A 27,173-nucleotide genomic window follows, 5' to 3' on the forward strand; every position below is an offset into this window, starting at 1 on the left:
AAAAAAAGCCATACCACCTATCAGAGCTCTGCAACCTGCCAGCTGGTTATAGAGATTTAAATCTGATGAAGAGAACAGAAAAAGTGTTCTTTGATTCCGATGTTGTCACGAGAAAAGGCACAGGCTGAGAAAAAAGGAATCCAGTCTGCAAGTGCACCAGAAATCTTTATTTCAGCATCTGTGTGGTTTAAGGCAATGCATGAGACTGCCAAGGCATTACTGTGATTCAGCTCTGATTTGCACCACAGTAAACTGATCACCGAAATTAGAGCCCGAAAGGCGTCATTTACCAGTGAGGAAAGCTCTGGCAGTGGTGGTGTGTCCAGGCTCCGTTTAAGTGCCTTAATAGCAGCACTCATGGGAGGTGATTGTGTTCTCTAATAGATCCCAGGGGCTGTAACAAGCCTTGTTTAAGCATTTCTCCCTACGGGAACTGTTGTTATCCACGTGAAAGTGTGTTCAATTTTAAAATGGTATATATTTGTCCAGCAGTTGGCATAAAACTAATTAGCTGCAAACCTAGCAAAGGAATAACTTTGTGATGGACTATGCAACAATTACGAAAAATATTACTGGGAAAATGTTTTGAGCCCCCCAGATTTGATTTCAGTCTCCTTAGACATCGTGGTAGCTCCACTGAATTGAATATAAGCTCACAGGAGAATTATTTAATATGTTTGGAAAGTCTGTACTGAGATTTACTTGGATTTTAAGAATAAATGAACCAATAAATTCACTTGGACCTGAACATTACAGAAATAGAAAGCTTCTACTACTTCACACAACTTTTTAATTAAAACTCACATTTTATTAATATTCAGTTTGCCTACTTCACCTTCTCCCTACTAGTCATATCTTTCATATCACATTTGGGATTTTCCTCCCATTTTAGTATTTAAAATACGCAAGAGCATCTTAATATCCTTTTGCTATTGGTTGATTTGCCTTATTTTTTTAAAGCTATTTATTTGTTTTAAAATAAAATATGTCCAATCACAACCACCTGAAACACAGGTTTCCTCATATATCTGTATTCTGGTTGCAGTGTTCAGATTTGCTCAATCAGTCTTGCAATGCAGAGAAATTGTATTGCATAAAGATGACTTTTTTTCTCCTCTGAGGAAGTGTGTGTCTGTGTCAGCTTGTGGCTTTTTCTGCAGCCACAGAGATAATTTAATCAACTATCCATGGATTCACTCAGTGGAGAATTTATTTTAATGACATAAAGTCCTACAGTTCCTGTTCCTCCTAGTCCTGGATCAAAAGGAGGAAGGCGAGGTGGAAAGGATGAATAGGCAGAGTGCTGAGTCCAATCAATTCCCAGCTGCTTTGACAGCTCTCATAGGGCTATAAGTAGCTAAGGCAATTAAAACTAGACCATCTCTGGGGCTTTTTTAAGATACACATTGGTACCGAAACCATGACCCCAGCATCCTGAAGACAGAGTTAGTGGCTTAAACGTAGCATACTTTTATCACCCTAAATCCTGCACTGTGCATGGTATAGAAAGGCTAAACCTCAGGATCTGGCCTCGTGTGTCTATATAAATAGATATCTTTTGGTTAAGTAACGTGACATAAGAGGGTGCTCGAGGGACAGCCTCGTTTTACCCATTGAACTGATTTCTCATGGCACAGTTTATTTCTGAATTTTAGACTCGATAATTTAATAAGCATCCCGTTATTTTGCTGGAAGATCTAGAAGATCAGAAGTTCTCATAGGAGTAAACTCTATTAGTGATTAGAACCTGGATACCTACTCTCTGATTTAATGGAAAGCTGCAGTTTAATATAAGATCACTAACAATTTCTTACCAGCTGGTAAGAAACTGGGCAATTTTGGAACACAAAAATTATTTACCATCTAGGCTGTTTCTTCATAATAGGGAAGGGATTATAGACCAAAGTCTTTCCATGAGAATGGAGGAGAGATGCACAGCTTTGAACCTGTTTGGTTGCACCTTTCCTGCTTCTGGATTGGACTAGAGAGAAAATACAGCTAAGAATAACCAAAAAATGCTTATGAAAGGGAACTCTTAGCATTCCTCAGCATCTGCATCTCTCTTAACCCAGTTTTGCCTGTATTTTATTTTTGGATAGGGTCTTTAATAGCCAACAGAGCTTTAAAGAATGTAAAAAGCTGGTTGGGAATTTTCTACACAAAGTAGTCATATTCCTTTCTCACTTACAACATTCCCCAATCCCTGAAATAAACTTGTGAAGTTGGGAGAAATAAAGGGGACATCGTGAAACAACATTCACTCCTGTTTGTCTTCTTTCTCTCAACTCTCATGTTTTATAGTGTCACTACCTGCTTGTGCATGAGAAGAGCAATACAGCTCTTTAAAAATACAGCCTGTGACTGGGGTTTTTTTCTTTTAAGATTACAATCAAGCAAGTTTGGCCATTTGAAAGTCAGCTGCATGGGCTGCTGACTCAGAAGAGGACTAGATACCATCTTGGCAGCAGCTTGGAAAAATGTTTCCATTGTACTGGTGAAATGAATGCAAAATATTTACTCTTTGAGCTTGTTCACAACAGCAGCTCAGTTCTCAGCTGGAACCGAGGGTGGGGCCATGTGGAAGACATTTGTAGGAAGACAATAATGATTTGTACAGGGCCTAAGGTGCACATAATCTTATTGTATGATTAACAAAGGACAAGGCTCCTACCATATGGGGCTTAGAAGCTGAAGTGTAAACCGGTGAATTAATCAACAGACAATAAAAGAGAAAGGGTAACAGAGGCAGAAGGGCAGCAAAAGAAGGGGAGGGAACAGAATTCTAGAGGGGATTGATTAATTTAGTCTTTTTGCATGTTTAGTCTTTCAGTAAATTGCCAGTGATAAGGTTAGTGTGTTAGACTTTTGACATTTTGATCTATCCCACTTTTTCACTTAAAACTACACAAGCCGGGGCATCTGTGGTATGTGGAAAATCTTCTTCCTTCTGTACCTCTGAACAGAAAGTTACTAATTGCTGTTTTGTGGTATATGAGCTCATATGATTCAAGCAAAAAAGTAAACATGCTTCTTGCCCTGAGGACCTTATTGTCCAAGAGCCTGATCTAGCAAAACAGGCCGGGTAAATTCTAAAACCATAAGAAAGCATTGGCTTAAACAAGATTGTTCCTAAACACGACTTCCAGTGTGTGCTTACAGAAGAGATTTTAAGTGTAGCCATAACACAGTGAGCAATGACAGAAGGCATTGAGGAAAGGTAACCTGAAGGTTACAGCCCCGGGTTTGGTTGAGGTTGCTGTATATTAATGTTGCTGAATCTCAGGTGCTGTTTTGTTTTTGGCTGATGTCAATGCGGTAGTGGCCCTGATCCAGGAAAACACTTAAATGTGTGGTTAATTTTAAGTATATTGGTAGCCCTGCTGGAGTCAACAGTACTAGAGCACTTAAAGTTGTGTGCATGTCAAGTCACTTTGCCGGATCAGAGGCTTTGTACAAGTTTTATGGTCTATTAAAACACTTAAAAATGACAACCACAAGTACTGAAGATGAGAAAGGAAGCTGATGGACAGAGGATGGAAAAAACAGTTGAGGAATACATTAAAGGTTCAGAAGAGAATGAGGGAAAAAGCTTGGGAATGAGGGGAGAGGGAAAGGGAGAGGGAGAGGGAGAGGAGAACTGGTGACAATGGAAAATAGCTCCTGACAGTGGCAGGGAGAGCAGCAGCTGCAAGATTGCTATCTCCCTGCTGTTGTGTGTTTGGCATTTCAAGCTTTGGGTGTTGGGATTTTTGGGTGTTTCCAGTATTTACTGGGAAACATTTGTGGTGTGTTCTACCTCAGGATCCAGCTCCTTACATAAACTGGAACAGCTACAGATGAAGACACGGCTTATGAAAGAAGACAACAGACCCCTTCCTTCCCCCTTTCCTTAAAGCATGCTGGAAATGACTGCACAAAAGTACATCCCAACAGACATCTTGCACACAGGGAAGACCCTGCCAAAGCTGATTTCTTAGGGAGGACTGTGAGGAATACAGAATCACAGAATCATTTAGGTTGGAAAAGACCTCTAAGATCATTGAGTTCAACCTTTGACCAATTTCCACGTTGTCAACTGGACCATGGCACTAAGTGCAACATCCAGTTGTTTCTTGAACACTTCTGTGTTCAAGACTCCACCACCTCCCTGGGCAGTCCATTCCAATGTTTAACAACCCTTTCCACAAAGAAATTCTTCCTGATGTCCAACTTAAACCTCCACTGTTGCAGCTTGAGGCTGTGTCCTCTTCTCCTGTTGCTGGTTGCTTGGGAGAAGATGCTGAGCACCATCTTGCTACAACCTCCTTTCAGGCAGTTGTGGAAAGCAGTACAGTCATCCCTGAGGCTCCTTTTCTCCAGGCTAAACACCCCCCAGCTCCCTCAGCTGCTTCTCATAGGACTTACTCTCTAGACCCTTCACCAGTTCCATTGCCCTTCTCTGAACTTGCTCCAGCACCTCAATGTCTTTCTTGTCATGAGACACAGAACTGGACACAGGACTTGAGGTGTGGCCTCACCAGTGCCAGTTACAGAGTGATAGCCACTTCCCTGGTCCTGCTGGCCACACTGTTTTTGATACAAAATAGTTGCCACAGAAACTGGACAACCTTCTTTCCTGGAGTTTGCCTTCAGAGTTATTTAGAGTCAGTTCCAGAGTCATTAAGGAAAACAAGAGTTTAAAAAGGAGAAAAATAGTGCCAGTAGCTAGATATGGCTTGCAGACCATAGAGAGCTGGCTGCAACCATCTGCCCTATCAGAGATCACTTGTGTAACTCTAAGTCACTTGGTCTCTCAGTGCCTGAGTTTCCCATTTATAAAGAAATGAGGCTACACTAAGTCAGAAATGTTATGGTGATAAACACATTAAAAAGTTCTACATAACTCAGATATTTTTTGAACAGGAGCTGCAAGTGGCTTAAGATAAGTTAACCATAGATAGAGTCTATTGTATTTAAAGTTTATAGCAACAGGCTTTTAGACTGCAGACTCTAACTGTGGACAGGAAGCCTTCATGTTTTCAGAGCATATCAAGATGTGCACAAAAGGTCACTGAAAGAGGCTGCTCTTCTGAGCCCCAGGGAAGCATGTCTTTGCAGACATTTAACTACAGGCTCAATCTGCATCTAAGCTTATGTGCTTGTGAACCCAGAATTTGCCATCTCCGCACTGTAAGCATCCACTGCCTATGGATACACTTCTGTAGCCGCATCTCCACAAGCTCTGCAGGAACATGAGCATGGTGGCGGCTTGCTGGAGGTGTAGCCCTGGTCCTTAGTGTGGAAATAATTTCAAACTTTTTTCAGTTCCACTTCCTGGAATACAAGGAAAAGCCTTACCACTATTTGCATGTCTCTTTGTGGTACCGTTTGTAGTCATGAAACATTGAGCTCAGGTGCCTGATACGCTTCTCGCTTGGCACGGCCCTTGGTTCAGTCCTTCCAGGAGGTGTCAAACCACAGAACCAGCACAGAGCACAACCTGGTTCCACTGGTAGTGTACCTGAAATGATGGAAGGATGCAGTTAAGGGGCTGTCAAAATGGAAAGCATGCATGACAGAAGGAAGATACCCATTGAGTTTTGCCGTCATTGCAGATTTCTTTCGTGCATAGCAACAAAAAAGAAGCAGCACACAAAAATTAGGCCTGGAGTGATCAGCAGTAGATCTGGAATGAATTCAAGAAGAGGGTTAGGTTCCTTAAGCTGTGCACATTCAGTGTATTTTTAGTAGAAAATTAATTTATTTGGAGGTTACAGGTCAACCGTACGCTCTGTGTTGAAGGAAGTTTATTAATATATTGGTTTGTTTGTGCACAGTAGTAGCTACTCTGAGATAACAGACTTCACAAGCTTTAGTGGGGCCACTGATAGCACTCATCCCTAGAGTTTGTCAGCTGTGGGGTGGGCTTGAAAGCTAATGCTTAACCCCAAGGGCTACGAGGAAGTCCTTCCTGGTGTTCAAAGTCCTCCTAGAACTGCACTAAAAAATGTATCATTATTTGCCTGCCTGTTTGAGAGAGCTTCCAAAGGCTCATTCTGGAGCCCTACTGAGATTCTCAGTCATGATGAGCCCTGCAGAAAGTGGCCACCTGTAGCAGCTGCTCACTTTCTGTTTAGCTGCAGTTACCTGCATTTATGGCACAGCAGCTTGTGCCACAGAGGGAGTTATTTATTCAGCCCAGGTCTATGAAAATTCCTTAAAGTTTTATTAAAATTGTGGGTGACTCAGCTCTGAGCTGAAGGTTTTCTCTATTTCTCAGGAAGCCGCCTTTGTAACTCTGACCAGCATCACTCTGCCAACATCCAGGTTTGATAGATCCACTTCCAGACTCTCAAAACTGCTGATGATCATGAAAATGAGAGGCTGAGAGAGAGCTGGAGAGGGACTTTTCAGGAGGGCCTGGAGTGATAGGACAAGGGGGAATGGCCTTAAGCTAAAGAACAGAAGGTTAAGGATAGATTTTAGGAAGAAAGTCTTTACTGTAAGGGTGAGGTATTGGACTTGAGGTTGTGGACTTTCCATCCCTAGAAGTGTTCAAGACCAGGTTAGATGGGGCTCTGGTCTAGTGGAAAGTGTTCCTATCATGGCAAGGGGGTTGGAACTAGATGATCTTTAAGGTTCCTTCCAACCCAAACCATTCTGTGCTTCTAAATTTACATTTGAACAGTAGGCTATGAATAGGTTATTAGAATTTTGTATAGTTTAGTCAAGCTTCAAGTGTGGTATCAATTAACTTCAGGCTTTGTTAGGAGGAAAAGTGTTTCATTTTAAGTTTGAAAAATATCATCAAAAGCTGGTATAATAAGTGTTTGCACAGTGAAGTCACTATCCATGACTGAGCTTTGAAATATAACACTAAGATGAAGGAAGAAAAATGGTGGGTAGTAAGTGTGTTTATTTAAATCAGATTTGGCTCTGAGTATTTTTTTTTCATTTGTTATTCTCAGTGGCCTCAGTTCTGCAGATTACTCATCAGTACTCTGGCCTCAATCCAGCTAAAGTACTTAAGTAAGTGCATAACTTTAACTAACACAAATAATCCTGTATTCAGTGCCAGCAAATGAAGACCCACATAAATGTGGGCTCACGCTTTCTTCTTTTCCATTCACTTTAAATAAGTGGATGCTTACCTGTTTTTTACGAATAGGATTATCTTAATCTGTTCTTTGTTTTTGTTTTGTTGGGTTTTTTTAAATGTACATTTCCTACAACAAAATATCTACTGTAATCATGCTTATTACCTGACTGCTGCAGCTCTCTCCAGCAGTAATTCCCCCTTGCCCTTAACTGCGACCTTCAGTGTGATAAAGGGTTGGTCCTATTTCAAACAGCCTAAGGAGCACTCAAGTCTGTGTGTGAAAACAGCTAAAGTATATCTTTTTGAACATATACAATAACAAATATTTAAGATGAGAACACTTAAAAGCTCTGGAATAGATTAAAACTAAATGGCATCCCTGTGTTTGCAATGGAGGTTACAAGTGATTGTAACTTGACTTTTTCCAACTTTGTGTTCAAAAGGACAGAATTTCAATTGTTGTGCTGTTTGATTAATAATGTGTCACACTGATAATTTTGATTTGGGCTCCACCTATACTCTATATGAGTAATCTGAGGAAGGAATGTGGGACACAAAGGCTTGTCTAGAGAATGCCTCTGATATTCTTGACTCAAAACTCCACCTTATCTGAGCAGCAGAGTGATACAGGATCAGACACACAGCTACAGATTAGAGGTTATGTAAACAAATCCTATCCCTTCTCCACTCCTGCCTTGACTTCTCTCTAAGAATTTAGCTTGGGATCTGGACTATTGCTTCATCTTTTGCTGTCCTTAAGTTTGTTTTTCAGAAATGCTTAAGTCTTCTCGCACTGGTACGATTTTTTTCCTCAAAGTGAGGAGCTGCAGGACGCTGTGCATGAAATGGGTTCTTTGTTTCTGGTGTCATATTAAAGGAAGTTTTGTAAATCTATCCTGTGTCTGAATTAAGTCAGGAACAAAACTCACTGGGATTAAACTGCAAGTTCATTTCCATACAGAAATATTTAGGAAGGGCTTGCCATTAAAAATGTGAAATCACTCTGCACATTCAGTCCATGTTATCTTCAGGGTAAGCAGATTTCAACACTCAGTATTGCAGTGAGGATTTAGTAGAAATGCAAGTTGTCCATTTCATCATCTTTCCCAGTGCTGAATGCAGTCCTATATTTCTTTTTTTTTTAGGATTTGGCTAAATTTTCTTGTCGTTCCATTTATGTTATCCATTTAACCTACTACAGATCCCCAACTGTGACTGCTTATCACTAATAATTAACTCTGTACAATAATTAATATTATAGCTGCTGCTATATGGGAAGATACCTGCAATAGGAGACTGGTTACTAGTTGTAAAATATAAAAGCAATATACAGTTGTTCTGTATTCCATGCTAAAAGACTCCTGCTCAGGACCACTGGGCGAGTGACATCCTGATGGTGTTGGGATGAAGTTAAAAAAATCCTTTCAGAGCAGAGTTCTTAAATGATGGCAAACTCTGTTTGAGCTGTCTTGCAATGAAATCAAACCATTAGAGCTTCTACAACCCCCTGCCTATGGTTTTAGAAATAAGTTTAGAATAGACACAGTTGTTCCCTCACTTTCATACCTGCTGCAGGACAGTTGTGTCCCTAATTCACTGAGTGCCTCACAGAATAGGGACAGAGCACCCAGCTGACATTGGGGAACACACAATACCAACACAGAGTGTGTTGTCAGTGCCAGGTGTTGTTATGGGACTTGGTTACTGTGTTCTAAACAAATTGTAATGTCTGAGCTGTAACCACCTTCATTTACACTTGCTACTCACTGACAGGATTAGAGCATTTAATATTTCAAAAGCCTTTTAAGACTAAAGCAATTTTTATTGCATTCCTTCTGGGCACAGGAAGAAAAAACTTCAGCCAAAAAACAAAAAAAAATTCAGCATTTTGTATGAGGTATCCCCTTCCTTACTGGTTGGTTTGGTGCTGGAACAGAGGTTCCTTAGAAGAGATGGTAGAAACTACAACTCCTGCTCAGTTGCTCTGATCACTCTGAGCTTTTGGAGGTAAGGAAGACTCTCTATCAGACCAGGCCTAGAGCTCTGCACTGGCACTGATCATGTTCTGGAAGCACCCAGCAGACTCAGGGACTGTCACCCCGTGCAGCCTTTTCACCTCGCAGGTGGCATTTTTAAATCCTGAAGGGATCCAAGATGGGATCCTGACCTCAGCCTCCCTCATTCCAGTTTTCTCAGCTGTTGTAAACCACTGGTATCAGTTACCACACTCTAGCAAAAAACAAATAGGAGTTTAATTTACAGATTAAGCAGCAGATGAAACCTTTTTTTTTTTTTTTCTGATAACTTGTCTTTATCTACTTCACAAATCAGACTAGATTAAGGCAAAATTAAGCAGGAGGTGTTTTAAATTAATTTTGCACAAACAAATTGCAACAGGATAAACATATCTATGACATACATTTGGAAAAATTATAAGTTGTTCTTTGACAGCTCATCAGGAGAAGAGTTGTGAACTACTTTAGTTGTATATAACAGTAATTGTAATAAGGAGCACTAGCAAATGGTGGGAAAATTACCATTTGTAGTTTACTCTTGCATTCAAAATGGCTTTGCCCTGATTTGCATTTAGATGGGAATTCCTTCTGTTGCTCTTCAATCCATTAGGTTTTATAAGGTAAGTAGTTGGGTTTTTTTCCCTCTGAAGTACTGGGAAGGGCATTCAGTTTTACTGCTGAGCCGTGAGCTGTGCAGGTGGCACCTCAGCATATCCCTATTAAGCCATCAGGAAAGAAAAAGCCTTGAATTTACCTGGAAATGCCTATTTCTAAATAAAGCACAGGTAATATTTTTGTTGCAATGCTTGAATAAGTGTGTTCAACACAGACTTGTGACTTGCAGCAGCATTTCTTTTTTTAGATTGTTCTTTCTATTCCTACCCAGTCACCAAAGACTAATATGTAATCTTTATTATTACTCGAACAATATTTGCTTTAGAATTTTTCTAACACAGAATTAAGGCTACTTGTTTGTGGGGAGGGAGGAAAAGCAAATTTACATTTGTATTAGATTGTTGGTAAACTGGCTTTTGTACAAAAGATACATATAAAGAATTCTCATTGAATTATCATACTAAGACTAAATATATTTTTCTAAAGATTGGAGAAAAATAGAAACAAAAGAAAATAAGTCTGGAAGGGACATTAAAAATTCATTTGCCCCCATGGCACAATCAACTATATGGAAATAGTAACCAACAAATTTTTTGGTTTAACCTGTTGCTATAAACCTCCTGTGATGGAGATTTTACAGTTTTTTTCAGCAAAATGTGCTGGTGCTTCACTGTTGGTACAGTCAGAGAGTTCTCCCAAAGTCCAACCTAAGAATTCCTTGCTAAAGGTTAAGCAGATAACTTCTCATCCCATAACCAGTGGACCCAGAAGACAGATAATCACTTTCCTTCTTGCAAAAACACATTATACTTGGAGACTGCTATGGTATTTTTCTTCAGTCTTCTGTTCCATGATTTTTTTTTTCTTACTTTCTAGATGAAGAAACTGCAAAGTTTTCAAGACCTTCTTTACAGGTTTTCTAAACTCCAAGATCACTGTCATTCCTCTTTTTGGACTCTCTTGGTTCATTCTTGAGTTTAATGCCTAAAACTGAATGTGGTATCCCAGCTGGCATCTAACCAGAGAATACGTAGAACAGATTCTCCACGTCTTACCTATAACACATTTGTAGACAGTGTGATTTTTTTTTTTTTTATTTTCAAGAAACTGACACTGCAGTCTGACTTTCAGTTTTACTCTCAGGTCTTTTTCTTGCATGACTGCTGCAAGTCCCATTTTATTTTTGCATTTGATTATTGTGTAACATGTTCTATTTACCCATATCAAAGTGCATCCTGTTTTTCAAAGCACTGCAGCAATTCCCAAGATTATTTGAAGTTCTAAGGCTGTCCCTATAAAAGCAGCTTCTCTTGCCATTGAGTCATTTTGAGTCATTTGAAAATGTGGTCGGGTTATTCATTACTTCTTCGTCGAGTCATCAGTGGAAACACTGAACGATATTGGACAGAACACAGAACTTCTGTGGAACTCTCTCTTAAACCCTTCCAGTCAGATAAAGGAGCCTTACTACCTTCCTGGTGAATATTGTTGTGACCTTTAGCAGTCGTTCCTGGCTTGCTCGTGTGCCTGTCACGCAAGAAAGTGCCAAAAGTCCATTAATCTGCGCTGCATCTGCTCACCACGGGACTTCCAGCCTCTTACTAAGGAGACTGAGAGTGGCTTGGCATTGGTTATACATGTTGGATGTTAGACAGGATCCTTCTTCCCTCTGTATACTTGAAGTGGGTGTGGTTGTTCTCTTACACATCTTGGAATCAAACTTGCACCGAGGGGTGTGAAGTCTCTTGGCTCGCTGCCCCCACCTTCCCACACAGTGAACCTGAGCAGGTGGAGGTGCAGTGCTCTGGTCGGTCCAGAATCATTTTGTCCAAAGTAGTTGTCTAAAATGGGCCGTGTGAAGGATGTCCCAGAAATATTTGTTTCTCCACTGGCTGCAGAAGCAGCAGCCCAGGGTAACTTGTTCAACATGAAAAGCTGCAGAGTAGCTGTGAGTCAAAGCGTTTTGATACAGGTGATCTGATGGCTGCCAGGGATGGATCCCTACCCTAGTGGATGCATTCCTGCTAACTCAGGGAGGCAAGTTGGCAGGAAACTATGCAAAAACAATCTTCTGCTGATGTTACTTGCTGTTCACATCCCTGAACTGTTCCTATCATTTAAATTTATCATGCTCTTATGAAAACAATGGGATTTCTTCAATAGAACATAGGACTAAAAGGACTCCTAGATTATAAGAAGAAGGAAACATAGATTTTAACATATTCATTATAAGTGAATATATAATTTACAGGACTGATTTTACTTCTACAGAGTATTAGTCACTCCTCACTCCCTTTGCACTAGGAAGCTAAAGAAAACAACCAGAGACAAAGTTTAAAATTTAATTAAAATTTACGTTCTAGCCTCTAGAAGTCCTAAAACTCCTTTTGTTTACATCCACCTTTTATGACTTTTGCTGTTGTATCAGCCGTGAGTTGTTTTACTTTGGCTCTACAAAGGTTGCTGCCACTGCTATATTAAGGTTGTGTTGGTCCATGTTTTTTGGCATAAATAATGCCCTTGTAAAAACATGGAAAAGTAGAAATGTATTCAGGCAGCTTTTGTTTTGCCCGTATCTCTCTTCTAAACTTTTCTCTATAGACTCTATTTTGCCTGGCAGTATTTAGCATGCGAAGTATGTTCTGTCTTGTTGCAGTGGGTATCTCAAACAGTTGAAACTGGTTACCTGATAGCAAATTTTTAAAGCATAATTTGGTCAAATCCTTTGGTTATAGTTAAGAGAAACCTCCTGTGGCAGTAGAACAAACAGTCACCAAAAAACCCCATGTATTGAAATGTTACAATATATAATATCATCCTGGTGGAAATTACAGGTCCTTTGAAAGACAGACTTTTTTCCATATCTTTAGCCAGTAATCCTTCTGTAAAATGGCAGGCAGAGTTTGTAGAGAGGTAATACTGTTAAAAATATCTTCCAATTTGTCTAATCCTGTTCACAGTGAACAGGATGGTGTTTTGACTGTGATTTAAGCTGACTTAAGGGTGGGTTGTTTCCAGAAGGTGTGGTCCCACTGTCACTCCTGCCCTGGGCACTCCACGTCCCAGTGCTGATACAACTGCACAGTGACCTGGATCAGGAACTGATCTGGATAAAACCCAATCTTTTCTTATTAGTCCCTTTGGTTTTCAGCTGCATCAGTTTCCTGTTCTGACTCACTGTGTTGCCTACAAGCCAAAAAGAGCCAGAATGCAAAGCGAGGAGCAAAAGGAACGCCATGATCAGCAGCTTGTTCCAAAATTGGTTTAAACAAATTGTGAGACTGCAGGCAGATTGAAGGATGGGGTTTCAGCCTTTAGTTCCCCATTTCCTTTGGGTTTGTTTTTTTTTTTGGTTTTTTTTTGAGCAGTGTGGATGGTACAACATAGCTATAGAGTTTCCATTACAAATCTCTGTTATATATTAAACTACTGCCTTTTTATTATTTGGAGTCTCTCATAGTACTCTTGGTCTGGGTGCAGATTCTGCCACTGTAAAACCCTGATCTTGCAGTGGGCTCTGAAGTTCACAGTGCAGTGCAGCATGAAATGGGCTTATCTGACTTCTTACAAACCTCTTGTGCTCTGTAGCAGGTGAAATGCAATGCACACCCTTCAAGACTCAGTGTCACTTTCAGCTACAAACAACCTCGGAGTTGTATTTCCTCCTGGCTAGTGCTTACTAAATAATTATGGGGAGTAAATAAAAACAAAGAAACAAAATCATGGCAGCTATTTCCAGTGCATCATGTCACCTTTTCTTCTCTTCCTTTGATTAGGAAAAGATGTTCAAAAATCTTATCACTATCAAGATAAACGGTAAGGAAGATAAATTATTTAGAGCTTTTAAAGCTAGCTCCCAGAGACAATTAAAAGCTTCCAAAGCATTTTAAATAGTAGGCTGAAAATATAATAAGTTAATATGAGCTGTTTTGGTATCTTGTGTGACTCGTCAGGTAGAGCATTTACTAAAGTCTTAGAAGTCTTTTAAAAATACACCTAGGAAGGAAATATTGCAGGATTTTCTTTTCAAAGGATCTTTACAGTAAAGAACTGGATATTGTTAACTTTCCCATATATCCTTAAAAGTTTCCCTAGAAATAGGTGGTTTGGGAAAACAAAGCTGACACCAGCACTTAGTTTCCTCGCTTGAAACTTCACTGGACTTGAGAAATAGAACAGATTTCTCTTTTCCCATAATTTTTGGCTCTCTCCTCCCATCGTAGCTTTAATTCTAATCATCTTTCATACTTCCCTACATTATTTGCACATTACTGTGCTATCCTAGATCTTATCACCCTTCCCTCCTTGAAGGACTTGCTGAACTTTTGAAGCTTGAGCTTCCCCTTGGGACCAATAGATTTCATATGTTCACTAATGACTCCTTTGGCTCCTCTGGAGCACCATCCATGTGTGTCTGCCCACAGGATCTGTTGCCACTGCCAAAGAAATAATCTGTTTTCCCCTTCTGCAGCATCCGTGTCTGAACTGCACTGGTCCTGCTGAGCTCCCTAAACTGTCAGCGGGGGTCTATTCATTAGAGTTAAGGAAGCCCAGTTAAAGCTTTACCACATCTCCCTGTCTAAATAAATGCAAATGGTGAATCTGTTGCGAATATTTCCTTATTTCTATAGCCTGGCTTACAAGGTGCAGTAAATCCCGTCCTTGGTAGGCTGCAGCCTCCCGTGGTGTAAACTCCGTCCTACAGACGCTGGTACCAGGGCGGCTTTGGGCGCCGCTTACACGGGAGACGCCGACATTCGGGATAATCTTGAACTGGAACTTAATCTGGAAATTTTTTAAAATGGAAACGAGCGCGCCTGTGCCCAGACCGGGTACCCCGGGATGGCGGGTACCTCAAGGATAGGGGATACCTCGGGATAGGGGGTACAGCGAGATGACGGGTACCCCAGGATAGGGGCATACCCCGGGATAGGGGGCACCTGCGATGGCGGATAACCCGGGATAAAGGGCACCCCGGGATAAAGGGTACCCCGGGATGGCGGCCCGGCGCACTGCAGGAGCTCCCGTCACACACGGGGGAAACCCCTTCCACACCCCCATGTCCCCCCCGCGGGCAGTGGAACCGTCCGCTTCCCCGCCGCTGCCTCGCAGGTGAACGCGCGGGACCGTACCAACCGCGGCTGGCGGGGGGAGAGCAGGGCTTCCCCGGCTCCGCCTCCCCTCGCCCCGCTCTAGCCCAGGGCAGTCCGGCGAACAGCCGAGCCTGGAGAACGGTCAGCGAGCGGCGGCCGCGCCGGCAGAGCTCTCAGGGCACTAAACTTGCCCCTACTACACCTCCCTTTCCCGCGCGGAAGTGGTATCTCCCATCCCCTCCCGCCGCCGACCAACGGGCTCGACTGCAGCAAAACGGGACGTACCAAGCGCTCCGCTGGGGGGAGGGGGGGGCGCGGCGCGGCGAGGCGTGGCGGGAAGCGCCGTCCTGCGAAACGGGAGCCCGGGGAGCCGCTCCCGCCGAGCGGGGAGGAGGCGGCGCCCGCAGGAGGCACGGCCGGGGCCGCCCGGGGGGAGCCACACCGGGGGTTGATGGGCTGGGGGAGGGCGAGCCCCGGGTCCTCCCCCCCGGGTTCCTCCCCCCGCGCCGGGTGCGAGCGGCAGCGTGTGCGGAGGCCGAGGGGCAGCCGCCGCCGTCCCGCCTTCCCTCCCCTCCCCGCCCGGTGCCGCCGCGGGGCCGGTGAGTCCGCGCCTGGATGCTCATCCCCTTCTCCTCTCTTCCCTCCCGCAGGCGGCGGCAGCGGCTCCGGCTCCCTCGCAGCTCCCGGCCGCCTCCGAAGGGATGCTGGAGAAACTAGAGCTCGAAGATGAAGGTAAAAATCCAGGGAAGCGGAGGGAGGGGGGGGGGCGCGGGCGGCGGGCCGGAGACACCCCCGCTGCCGGCGGGGTCTGGGCAGCGGGAAGGGAGCGGGGGATCCCCTCGGCGGGATCGGGGATGAGCCGTGCCCGGGCCGTGCCCTTCCCGGCCCCGCATCCACCCGATCCCGCTGCGGAGCTTTTGTCCCGGCTGTGCCCGCTGCCCTTCCCGGCGCCTGGATCCGCACTTCCACCAGCCAGGGGTTCCCTGCTCCGGGGGGAACCAGCCTTCCTCCTCCTCCTCCTCCTCCCCTGGAAACGCTCGTTCTCCTCGAATACGTCCGCGATACCAAATATAGGCTTTGGGAGCAGTGATGGAAAGCTCTTTCGGCTAAAGCTTCTTCTCCTTATGGCAGCGCGTACATCTGTTCGGAGCGGCAGCTGTAAACTCGATTTTCCTTATGTGGCCGCTCTCTCTGGTTGTTCTTCGCTGCAGCTCTGACAGAGCGTGCTCTGCTCCATAGGGAAACTCCTGCAAGTTCTTCCCCTCTTGCAAGCACTAAACCGTGCTGTGGACGTGGGTTTGGGGGTTTTTTTGTTGTTTTGTGGTGGTTTTTTTTCTTTTTTTTTTTTTAACATCGAACTTGCACAAAGCATTCTCTTTACCTCTGAAAGATCCGCGTTGAATGTCTTGAGCTTTCATTTTCAGAAAGGATTAGCTCGGTGGATGCAAATGTGGACGAACGGCTTAATCTCCGTGCTCAGCGTCGTGGAGTGGCTGAGACTTCATGGGATGTGTTTTTTTTTTTCGGTAGTTGGTAGCTGCTATTGTGAGATGTAGGACAAATATTTAAGGAAAACTTTGAGAATAGCAGGCTGAGTCATTCTGTGAGGAGAAATATCTAAAGCCGGTATGGTAATAAGGCAGCTTCTTGGTTACGAGCATGCTGCCTGCAGTTGTGGGACTGGTCTGGAAAAGTAACACCTTTTATTTTAATCTTTCCGTGTGTGAGAAAAGGAAGCTCTTAACAATCGCATTCTTTGAGCTTTTTTTTTTTTTAGCAGCCCAGACAGAGTTTGAATTGCAATGAAATGCTTGTGCCTTTGTGCAACTTGAACATGCTTAAGTATGAATATTTGGTGCAGTGGATCTGTTGCTAGCTTGTAGGTTTTTTTCCCCTCACACTGTTTAACTTTTTAGTCAGTCATTCATGTTATGCTTATGAAGAGTTAGAAAGTTACCAATTTACATATTTATTTTTACATGAGGCTTGCTGTTGCAAGATACAAGTTCCTAAAACCTGCTGAATCACTAATAGTTAAGCCATTTTAGAAGTAACTTTAAACATCTTACAAATTTAGATATCTGAAAAGGATGTCTAGCCTAAAACAAAACAAAGTAACAAACCTTCAGTTTTTGAAACACCTTTGCACTTTTAACGGTGTAACATATGATTTGGAGACGCTTGATTAGGCTGAAAATCTGTGTGTCTTCTAAAACCCTGCAGTAAAATAATACAAATTCTTCAGAAACTTTGATAGGTTTTGTTTTGTGGGGTTTTTTTTCTTGATTTTCAAGCTTCTATTTCACTTTGTCTCCCAATTCATTTATCTTTAAAGCTGAGTCTTTGTCTGTGGGTGCTCACGCTGGGTGGGTGAGAGCAGTTCAGGGACCTGTCAAAAGATAATGTATAATAGCAAACCTTTGGCCAGTTTAAAATAGTATGTGGGTTTTGAAAGGAAGCAGTCACCTTATTACCCTTTCAGACTTAATGGAAACCTGGTTTTAGGCCTAATTTTAAAGCCAAGTGGAAAGGAAGTAAAGTGCTGTGTTCAGAACCTAAAGTGTAAGTGAAATTGAGAGTGTTGAGAGTCAGACCAAAACTTACTGCTCAGAATTCCTCTGTCTGAAGAGGCCCAGAGGAGTAGAATCACAGGAGACTGAGATGCAGGGGGAAATGCGGCAGCTTAGTTGCAGTACCTGTTTTATGACCTAAATTTTTGCACTGGTTGCTGTCGTTGTGTTTGTGCTAATATTGGGGGTGGGGGAGTAAAGTGACATCTGGTGGTGTTCACTTTGTTGTTGGATGGCAAGTGGTGAGTGCTCAGAAGTCAAGAAATCTTGGTAAGGTTTCATTAAGTGGCTGTAGCCAAACAGCAACTGATGATCTTTTGTCAAACTTAAAGTCTCTCTGCTGAGAGAGTTAAATGGGAAATTTGAAACTCATTTTGACTTTTCTGACTGCCTCTGCTTTGGAGTATTTGCAAGCTTTCCAGTTCTATATCCATCAACAGTTGCTAACTATCTTGTGTATCGAATTATGCTGCAGTTTTGTTGGAACAGGGAGCTTAATAAAAGGAGCTGAAAAATGAGGCTCAACGTGTGCACTGAATGCCATCCAGTGTGTGAAATGGATTTTTTTTTTTTCACTCTCCTCAAAGGTTGCTCAAATGAGAATATGAAAGCACAGAAGGCATTCATTTAATTTGGATTCTAATTAAGAGAGTGGAGTTGAAAAAATGATACTGGAAAGATTTATGGTCTAAGTAGTACCGTAATGAAATATGCAGAGTTTGGCCTGGTGATGTGATTTCTAAATAAAATGGTGCTGTAAGCTGAAGGGCAATTTTATTTTCCATTATATACAAAGAATTCATATAAACTATTCTGTGTGTAATTAGCATGGACAGTGTTAGGTAGGATGCTGTTGTTGCAGAAAGAAGTGCTGGTCATCTTTTTTGTTTAAAACATCTTTACTTCATATATCTGCCTGGACTCTCTAGGATCAGCGTAACTTATTGGTGAGTCACTAGTCTGTCTAGGACTGGCTTAATAGTACTGCTGTGGTGATGTGTAAGGCTAAATCTTGGTGAGATGATGTTAAACATCACCAATGCACTACAGCTGAAATAGGGCAGGCTCTAGGCTCATTTTCTGCACATATGGAGTCCACAGAAGGACTGGATAGGCCAGGAATATTTGTTTTCCTTAGGACTCCCTAAAGGACCTTTTTCCAAGCAGCAATCAGAGCAGAAAAGTAAAAACTCACAGGTGTCCAGAGTCCCTTTTTAACTGAAGGATGCTCAGCTTAAAAATAAACAGAAAACTTAGAGGAAAATATTCTAAACTCGTCCTGCTCAGTGTTCCTTGGATGGGAATGACCTACCTGTGTTTCCTCAAAAAGTATGAAAGCTGCTTGTTGATGGGTGTGGAGTTTCTCATTGTAGCCTGAAATATGGTGCTGAGAGACCTCTCATGAACCTAATAAAAGATCAAAAACTGGTTATCTTTGTACATGTTGTGGGTTTCCTTGTCCAGCTTTGGTGTTTGTGCAGTCACGTTTCTATATTAAGGTTGTTCCTGCTTCTGATCAATGTCAGGAGTGGTTCTGGGTTTTCTTTAATGGCTGATATGATGAGCTTGGAAAAGAACAAGGAGGAAATTATTCTGAAGATCTAACATGAAAAAGGGCTTTAGTTAACAATTTACGCTTAGAAGCTTTAATGTGTTAAGCTGGGGTTCATGAGTGGTTGTGTTCCATCAGCTACCTGTGCTGTGAGAGGAGAAACCAGATTAGAGTAGCAAATGAGTAGCAAACACATCCCTGTCAGTCGTATTGATTGCTTTGGTGTAGTTTTAGCACGTTATTTTGGAAACTAGTTTTGTTGCAATGTTGTTTGTCATCCATGTTAAACTCTTCCTTTTGCTCACTATGTATAATAAATAGTATCTGCTGAAAGCAGAATTAACTGCTTTTCTGTAGCATCTGCCTATCTCTTTTTGGGGTGTTTTCTGCAGACAGAGTGAAGTTATTTGCAGGGCTGTGCTGTATCTGTATTCGATTCCAAGACTGGAAAAAGAGAGTTCTGCAAAGTGTGTGCAGCAATTGTAGCATCAGCATCATGGGGCTGATGTGCTCACTCCTGAATGCTCTGCTTCTCTGGATTGTTGCACAAAGCAGCATTTAGACATTTGATAAACAGTTTGCATTAGAGTGGAATCTCTCCTAGTAATGCTCTGGCCTTCATCTCACTCTTCCTGTGTTATCATCCATCTCTTCTGTTCCGTGCTGGTTTCTGGCTGTCTCCTGAAATAGACTTTCACCAGTAAAATTACTTTCAGTAATTGCATCTACTCTTAACTGATGTTGTGTCTGGGGTCATCCCTTCCCTGCTCTGCAGGACTGTTTTACTATTTCTTATTAAAAGTAATTTCTTCTTGAGTTCTTCTGTCTACCATCCTCCTGCTGTCTACTGAATATCTGAATCAAGGTATGAAAACAGATGTCACTTTTGGGGCAAAAATAGTTAAAAGAAGCTTGTAATAAAAGTGCATGTTAGAATGCAGGCTGGATTTAGTTTCATTCTTAAGACTGAGGGATCAAGTGCTGGGGTTAGGAGGCAGTAAAATTAAGCCATTTTTTTACAGCTGTAATTAATTTCTAGTAAACATTCATTATGGGACTGTTAAAGCTGATGCTCTCTGGCACACAGAAATGGCATTTTGCCCACAAGATGTGCTTTGAGATACCAGGGGATATGGTGACAGTGATAGGGGATGTTCTACATGAACTTTTCCACAGCTGATTAGAATCCTGAGTGAACATGGCAACAAAACGTTACAGAGATGATAATGATAATTGGAATTAATAGATTTCATATGGCCTTAGAGTTCGAAATTGTTTTCTCTTCCATCTTTAGAGTTGCTTTGTGATGTGATATGAGGCACATTAGCAGATTCTAATAAAATCTCGTTTCTAGTGCTTTTTGTCCTGTCTGTCTGACCTGAAGAGATACTGAACACTTGCCTCTGAAACTGTGGACAACCACTTATTCCACCAAATTTACTCAGCTTATATTTTTCCGTCATTTTGCAACAAAGAACGTCAACAGGACAATGGGTTTTCCTGTGATGTGCTTTCCAGAGTTGTTAAAGAATATCATATCTGGAGTATTCAAATGTTCAGCTTTATTAGTTTATGCAAGAAATCGTGATCAAGTGCCCACTGTCCAGGGGAAGCTTGTCCTTTCACTGCCAGGGTGCTATATAGTAACATCATAGATGAGGGGTTTTTTCCTCTGGGAAACTTCCGTCTTCAAAATTTAAAGATGAAAATTATGTATTCAATGATAGTTAATTAAAAGGATAAAACTTTTTAAGCAGTGCAAGAGAAGCTATTGGAAGTTTTGTTGTCTTTGATGAAAACTGTTCCTACAATCACACACAAGTCTTTATCTTGTGCAAGTATTGCATGTGGATCATGTCAACCCAGAGCTCAGTGTCTCCAAACAGTCCAAACTATTTTTCTATTCCTACATGAGATACAACTGTCTTATTCTTAACGTGGTAGTTAGTCTTACAGTGAGGAAAGTCCTACTCTGTCTTGACTTGGAAATAACCACTTTAGCAGCAAAAACTTTGAGTTTTCCTTATCAAACAAAACTTTTCGAGCCTCACTAGTCTGGGAAGGGATGTTTTAGTAGAGCAAAAGATACACAGGACATGCTCCAAAACTCCTTGCTTCCTGTCATGGAGGATGCAGGAGGTTCTTGATGAAAATGCTTTCATAAAATTTTAATGTGGTCAAAACCTGTATTTTCCCTAACTTGTTTTTGGAAACAGTGAAACCATTCTGGCTGAGACTTCCTAGAAAATGCTTACCATGGCAGGGGTTCCATGTAATGGCTTTGGCAAAGCTGCAAGGAACTGAAAACAGTTTTGCAGGAAGTGTTGAGGCTGATTGTGTCCAGGTAGTGTTGCATTTGCATGATTTGCAAACGTGATTTTTTCTCAGTGAAAGGCATTGTTGGCCTGCAGCTATCAATGAGAAATATTGGGACAACCTGTTGTTCTCCTGCCCTCGAGTGACATTACTGCTTCAGGAGTGTGCATATGTGTTGGTCACTGGTAACCAAGTAGTAATTTAAGTCACCTTCACCAGCCACTCTTGCTAGTGCTGTCACTTCCATCTGCATCAGGTGAGGGACAATATCACCTCTGCTGATAACTTCCCTGTAGAACTTCCACGATCCAGAAGCTGTTTGGTTTGATAGTGGCCTGTCATGGTTGGTGAACAACTGCTTGATGTGAGGTTGAAGACTTTGGCCAACATCATCTCCATTTCCTGATTTAGGGGTATTGAGTTCACAGTGTCATGTGGGTGAGCAAAGATAGACCTGGAAGGTGTGACAATATCAGTGTTGCCTTGTGGGTGATTACAAGATGCTGTTACTTGTCTGTGACTGCTTTGCTGAGCAGTCCAGGATGGAGTAGGGTGACTACAGAGTCTTTTCCCTAAGAAACTTCCTAGGGGGTGGCCTCCAATGGACATCTCCAATGCTCTGCACATATAGGCAGGATGGTATAGATGAAGTAGTATAACTGTCCTGGTGGTTTGATATCCTCTGCTGTTAAATTTGGCTGTTGTGATCAGGTCAGCATTCTTAGAAAGCACAGTGCCTTGGGGCATGACTGGATGCTAAAGGGAGGTGACTTGGGTTACACTGTAAGGCCAGTGTGGCAAGAATGACAGCAGAATATTTGTGTCAGTTGGCTCAATCTAACTGTTGCTAAACAATCCTAAGAAATGCTGCAGCTTATTAATCATCTGCAACAGATGTGACTGCCCTGTGAGATAGCCCTTTATGTGTAATGTGTTTTTGATAACTTGAGGGTGGATGGTCACAGGATTTGGAGCCTGAAGTCAAGTCACTGACATCAGCACAGCTTTTTTGTTAGGAGCTTGCTCTTTGGGTAGCACTTAAACTGTCTGCAGTTACTTTATTGATTTGAATATTTTTGACTTCCAGAAGGTACAACTGTTCTAGCATTGGATGGGCTTGGGGGGGAAGTAGATTGAGTCTGAAACATCTTAGGAAATTTGGCATTTCTAACATTAGTAGAGGAGCTGATGGCATTGCTTTTCCTAAGTTATTGCATCTTGAAGCAAAATGTTCCTTTCCGTAGTGAGACTGTTTGCCTTCGGATGCATGTTGTGGTGTGGCTCTTCCACGAGTAAAGAAGTCTGACAAAAGGAAAATCTGGGAGTTCAGGGGAAAATCCTTCTGTGGAAGAGGTGCACTCAGGGCTGGGATTAACACAAAGCCAAAGCAGTTTAATACAAGCATAACTACGTTAGAGCAAAGTTGAACTTGACTTGTAGGCATCCAGCTTGGCACCCAGATGGAGCTTTGGAAAGCTTAAATAACCCTGTCCTTCTAAGAGGGAACCACATCTAAGAGGTTTTTGAATGTGATGTAGATACCTTCAAGGTAGCTGTCTATCTGAATACTATTTGAATAAATCTAACTTGGTTCTAGGTTCTTTCCTTTCCTCCTCTGCTGAATTTTATGTGGATTTTGCTGTTTTATGTGAACCAGTTGGGTAAATTTGCCAATTTTGACTGTGACAGAAGTTAAATTTTGTCTGAAAGCAGTTTTCCTGCGCTGTAGACCCGTGATTGTATTTGTGATGTGATTTTGATTTTGTCCTTTTTTTAGGGTGTTTTTTAAGGAGTTTGTTGGTGGATTTTTTGACAATATTATTTTGTTTTTCTCTGTGTATTGTGGTGGAGTATTTAGTTCTGACATTGGACATTTTAAGAAACAGAATCAAAAAGGCTTTTTTTCCTACCATTGTCTTACAATGTGGTAGTCTTTTCTGCTGCTTGGTTTGAATTTCTACTGATGTAAAAACAGAGAGGAAGAAGATGTGTGAGGTGCTGGAGAAGGGAGCAAACTGAGATGGACATAGAGAAAAGCCATTCATGAGGAAACCTTAAGGCTTTGCTCATTTAGCTCAGTAAAAGGAAAGCTAAGAAAGGGTGTGATAACTCTGTATGAATGAAAATTTCCTGTAAGGGATGGGAAATGGGTAAACACCAGGGAGGAAAATTGACTGAAGGAACATCATTGGCACAAGAATAAATGGGTATAAACTCTTCCTATATAAGCTTTGTAGCAGTATTCTAACTTCCAGCATAGTTACTGCAGGAGTGAGTTGTAGGATAGACTTCAGTGCTTTGAATCCCTTCAGGGTGGAGCAGGATCACTCCGTGAAAGGGCTTGTGTGGTTGCCTTTGATAGGAGTCTCTGAATGCCACAGTGCAAAAGGTGAATGCTTTGCTCTACACCAGTGGCTCATATCTCTCCTGCCACAGTCTTGCTTGAGTTCCCCGGTAATTTTGAGTCAGTTCATTAAAACCCCAAAAAACCTCCAGCAGTACTTTGTGTGGACATCATGTGAGTTCAGAGGAAAATCAGCTTTGGGTAGAGTTGCAGGTTATCTGTGATACAGAGAACATCTAAACTAGGTTCCAGAACACTGTGTCCAAATATATTGCATTGAATGTGTGTTGGATCCCACCTACTTAAGCCAGGAAGCTGTTAGTTCTTTTTCCGTGTAGCTTCAAGCTACACCTGCTGTTAGGTAAATCTCTTAAGTGGTGTATTGAAACAGAACACTTCATAGTCTATTAAAGTGTGCACACAGATTCATAAATTCTAATAAGAAATACCAATAATGGCTGTTTAGAAAGTGGGAAGGAGAAGAAATGTGCAAGAGGAGACTAGGGAGAAATGAAAATGTAAATACTGAATTATTAAAGGCTTCAAGTTAAGATGTTGGAAGTAGTCATTCAGGATTTGAGACCAACAATTTATTACACTTCACAAAACTGTTTCTCCAGCAAACACAGTCCAAAGTCCTTAAGACTTAAGCCTAAAAAATTATTTCTTACTTAAAACATTATATAAATAGTACTTTGAGTCTAGTTTTCAGTGGAAGATTGCCTAAAGATTAGATACTTGCCCTGTTCAGTAAGGGTATGGCTGTGGTTTATGAAGATGCTGTGTGCTCATTTTGAAAATGCTTGTCTTGTGATTAATGCTTTGGTTAAGCTTCATGTTTAGGTTTGATCTTAAACTAATTCCTGAAAGACTGAAATGACTGTTTCTTTTCTACACCGTGTGCAAACTGTGTATGTGGCAGGACTTGTTTTAAAGGTACAGCAGAAGTTCGAACTGTTTACCACTCTTCCAGTAGAGGTTCTAAGGATTATTTTCTCAGGAATCACATCCCTTAAACTTCCCTTGAATTCAACTCTGCACTGCGTGGTTACTGATGTTAATATTCAGAAGTTTAATATAATTTTAATTTCTTGGGTTCCATGGCTGCCTCTCACAATCCTGAAGAGCAGGCCTGCATTCCAGACAGGCGGCATCTTAATTCAGATCTTTCTTTGGGATGCTTAGGGAAAAGTCATAGTGCCTGTTGTCGAGGGAAGATCTTGAATATGTTTTAGAAAATTCTTCAGGTCAACTCTTCTTTATTGTGGTGAAAATCTTAGAAACATTGTTAGGTTGCAGGCTGAAGTTGCTACCTTTATTCACAAAACCACGGTGATGTAGCTTTTCTCAAAGTACAAGTCTATGACTGAAGGTTGGTTTAATTGATAGGAAGCTGTTTTAAAAGTATTCAGTTGGACTTCTGATACTGTTTACCAGTTAGTTCCTAAACAAGGCAGCTCTTGCTTGTAAACAAATAAGTTTCTCTACCTGCCTGGACAAGAAACTTCTGAGTTACTATGATTAGCTCTGGAATGTGAAGTTTCTTAAGCTGCACTTCACTTTATTTTTGTCTCAAATCTCGCAATAATCATTTGCTTATCCACACTGACAGTGGAGAGCTGCAGTAAAATAGAAGTGTTAACTCCTCAGTCCATTTACTTACTAATGCCAATGATGAGAAACAAAATGCACTGCAGGATTTTGAAGTGTGCTGTGAATATAGGGATGGTTACAACACGATCTGGATCTTTCATTGTTTCAAACTGCTGTTTTTATCAGTTTTCTCTTACAAGTCTTAGCTACTAATGAAGTTTGAAGAAATGTGGATATTTAATCATCAAAACCAGAAGAATGAATCTTTTGAAGTATTGTCAGGAGCTAATAACCTTTTTTGTTCTTCACTAAAGCAGGATGTGCTTTTGTAGACAATTGCCTCATTCCATGTTTAGGACCTTTTAGGAAGGAGATTGTACAATGTCCTAAGGTTGCTTTGTTCTGTCTAACCAGCTTCTGGAATGTGTTAATAGCTCTCTAAGAGCTGTGGTGGTTTGTTTGCCTATTATTTTGTTTAAGCAAACTACCTTTTCTTCTCTACTTCTGCTATAGCAAATCAAGTTAATAATGGGGTACTTCTTTCTAAGTAGTGGCAATATTTAGTCACTCCCATAATTTGCACTCTTTCAATTGGGTGTTTTTTTCAGATTTTGGTACTTCCTGAAAAATTGCATTAACTCCAAACCACTTATAAATTCAGTTTGTAGATACTGCGAAGTTTAAAGTCCTGCAACCATTTCTAACTCTTGCTGCAAAGAGTTAGAAGCAGAGTTTTGAAGATCTCTAAGGAAAATGTTGAATAAAATGAAGCCCCTAAGACTCTCTTGCGATGTGAACTATCAAACTACTGGTAAAACACTTCCAGAGTGACCTGTGGAAACAGTAAAGTCCTGCAGTGTGAACTTGCCTGCCATTCTGCACTGCCTGATTTGCATAAGATAGACCTTGCAAATGTTCCAACTTGGAGAAGACTTTGAAGTGGGGTTCACCTGTTGTCGTCATCCAGTCTTGCAAACCCACTGAAAAAAAAGACATATTGGTTTTGCTGCAGCTGGGACTGCTTGCTAGGCAGTTTCTGTGTGGTGATTCTACTCTGTCTTTTCCATGTGTGGTAGTAGCCATGCTTGCTTTGGAATCAGTGACTCAGGCATAGTGTGATTTTTTTTATTATTATTTTTACTTTGTGTCTGCCATCTTTCTTTCATCCAGTTGATCATTTTATTCTGAGTAAAAACTGATTAAACTGAACTGTTCTTGACACAGCCCTGGATTTTTTATATGCTTTTGATGAGCTGCCTTTGTAGATGCTCACAAATACACTGGTTTTAATAACTGGCTTCGATACACACCTGAGAATTCTGACTGGTTTTGAATTTGTTTGGCTTTCCTGTAGACTGGTACTGTATCTTCTCCTTCATGAACCTGAAGTGTTCAGGAATGGTGGCTTTTAACGAAAGTCACTCCTGTTTACGCACACAATAACCTGCTGTCTCTGCATGAAGCAACTCCTTGTGACAGGGGGAGAAAACATCTCAATTACTCTAATTATCTAAAGTGACTGAACAGTTAATGTACCTGTTCTCCCCTCTTATTTTGTGTGCCTCTAGACCCTGTTCCTGTTTGTAGGATGAGGTGCAGTGAGCAAGGCAGAGCTCACTTACTCTGATGTTGGCCCTGTGTGCTCACACCTTTTTTTTTTAAGACCCTTTTCTTTGACCACATCATGTATTCATGCTGCAATATGTAATTGAATTAATCCTGTATCACTGAAGAAGCTTCTGATAATCATCTCTAGATACAATTCCTATCACTTATTTGTATCAGAGTTTCTTACATCCATAAACTTGCTGTGATCTTTCTTTATCTGCCAGCTCATGCATTCCTTTAGATCGGGGTGGGAAATGTTCAATGTGCAACATCCATGTCGTGTAGCCTGTGGCTGCATGAATAATGCTGCTGTGTAACTTTAATGTGTGGTCTGCCAGGATGTTTTAAAGCTCTTTGCAGCTTCACAGAAAGAAAAATAAAGTCGTGTC

At 41.6% G+C, this 27,173-nt stretch overlaps 1 protein-coding gene across 6 annotated transcripts in view; it reads left to right on the forward strand.

The window, feature by feature from the left end:
• Positions 1-27,173, forward strand: part of PRKAG2 (protein kinase AMP-activated non-catalytic subunit gamma 2) — a 211,499-nt gene that overhangs the window by 147,593 nt on the left and 36,733 nt on the right. For 5 of the 6 annotated variants that reach the window (XM_027648541.1, XM_027648543.1, XM_027648542.1 and 2 more), the window contains one exon: positions 15,452-15,533. In XM_027648541.1, the coding sequence (XP_027504342.1) occupies positions 15,452-15,533 (82 nt within the window). Of the gene's footprint in view, positions 1-15,151; positions 15,212-15,451; positions 15,534-27,173 lie in introns of those variants that run through there. The other variant, XM_027648546.1, reaches the window with a different exon arrangement.

This window comes from Corapipo altera, unplaced genomic scaffold (genome assembly GCF_003945725.1).
Source record: "Corapipo altera isolate COAL_440 unplaced genomic scaffold, ASM394572v1 47, whole genome shotgun sequence".
Classification (NCBI taxonomy): Eukaryota; Metazoa; Chordata; class Aves; order Passeriformes; family Pipridae; genus Corapipo; species Corapipo altera.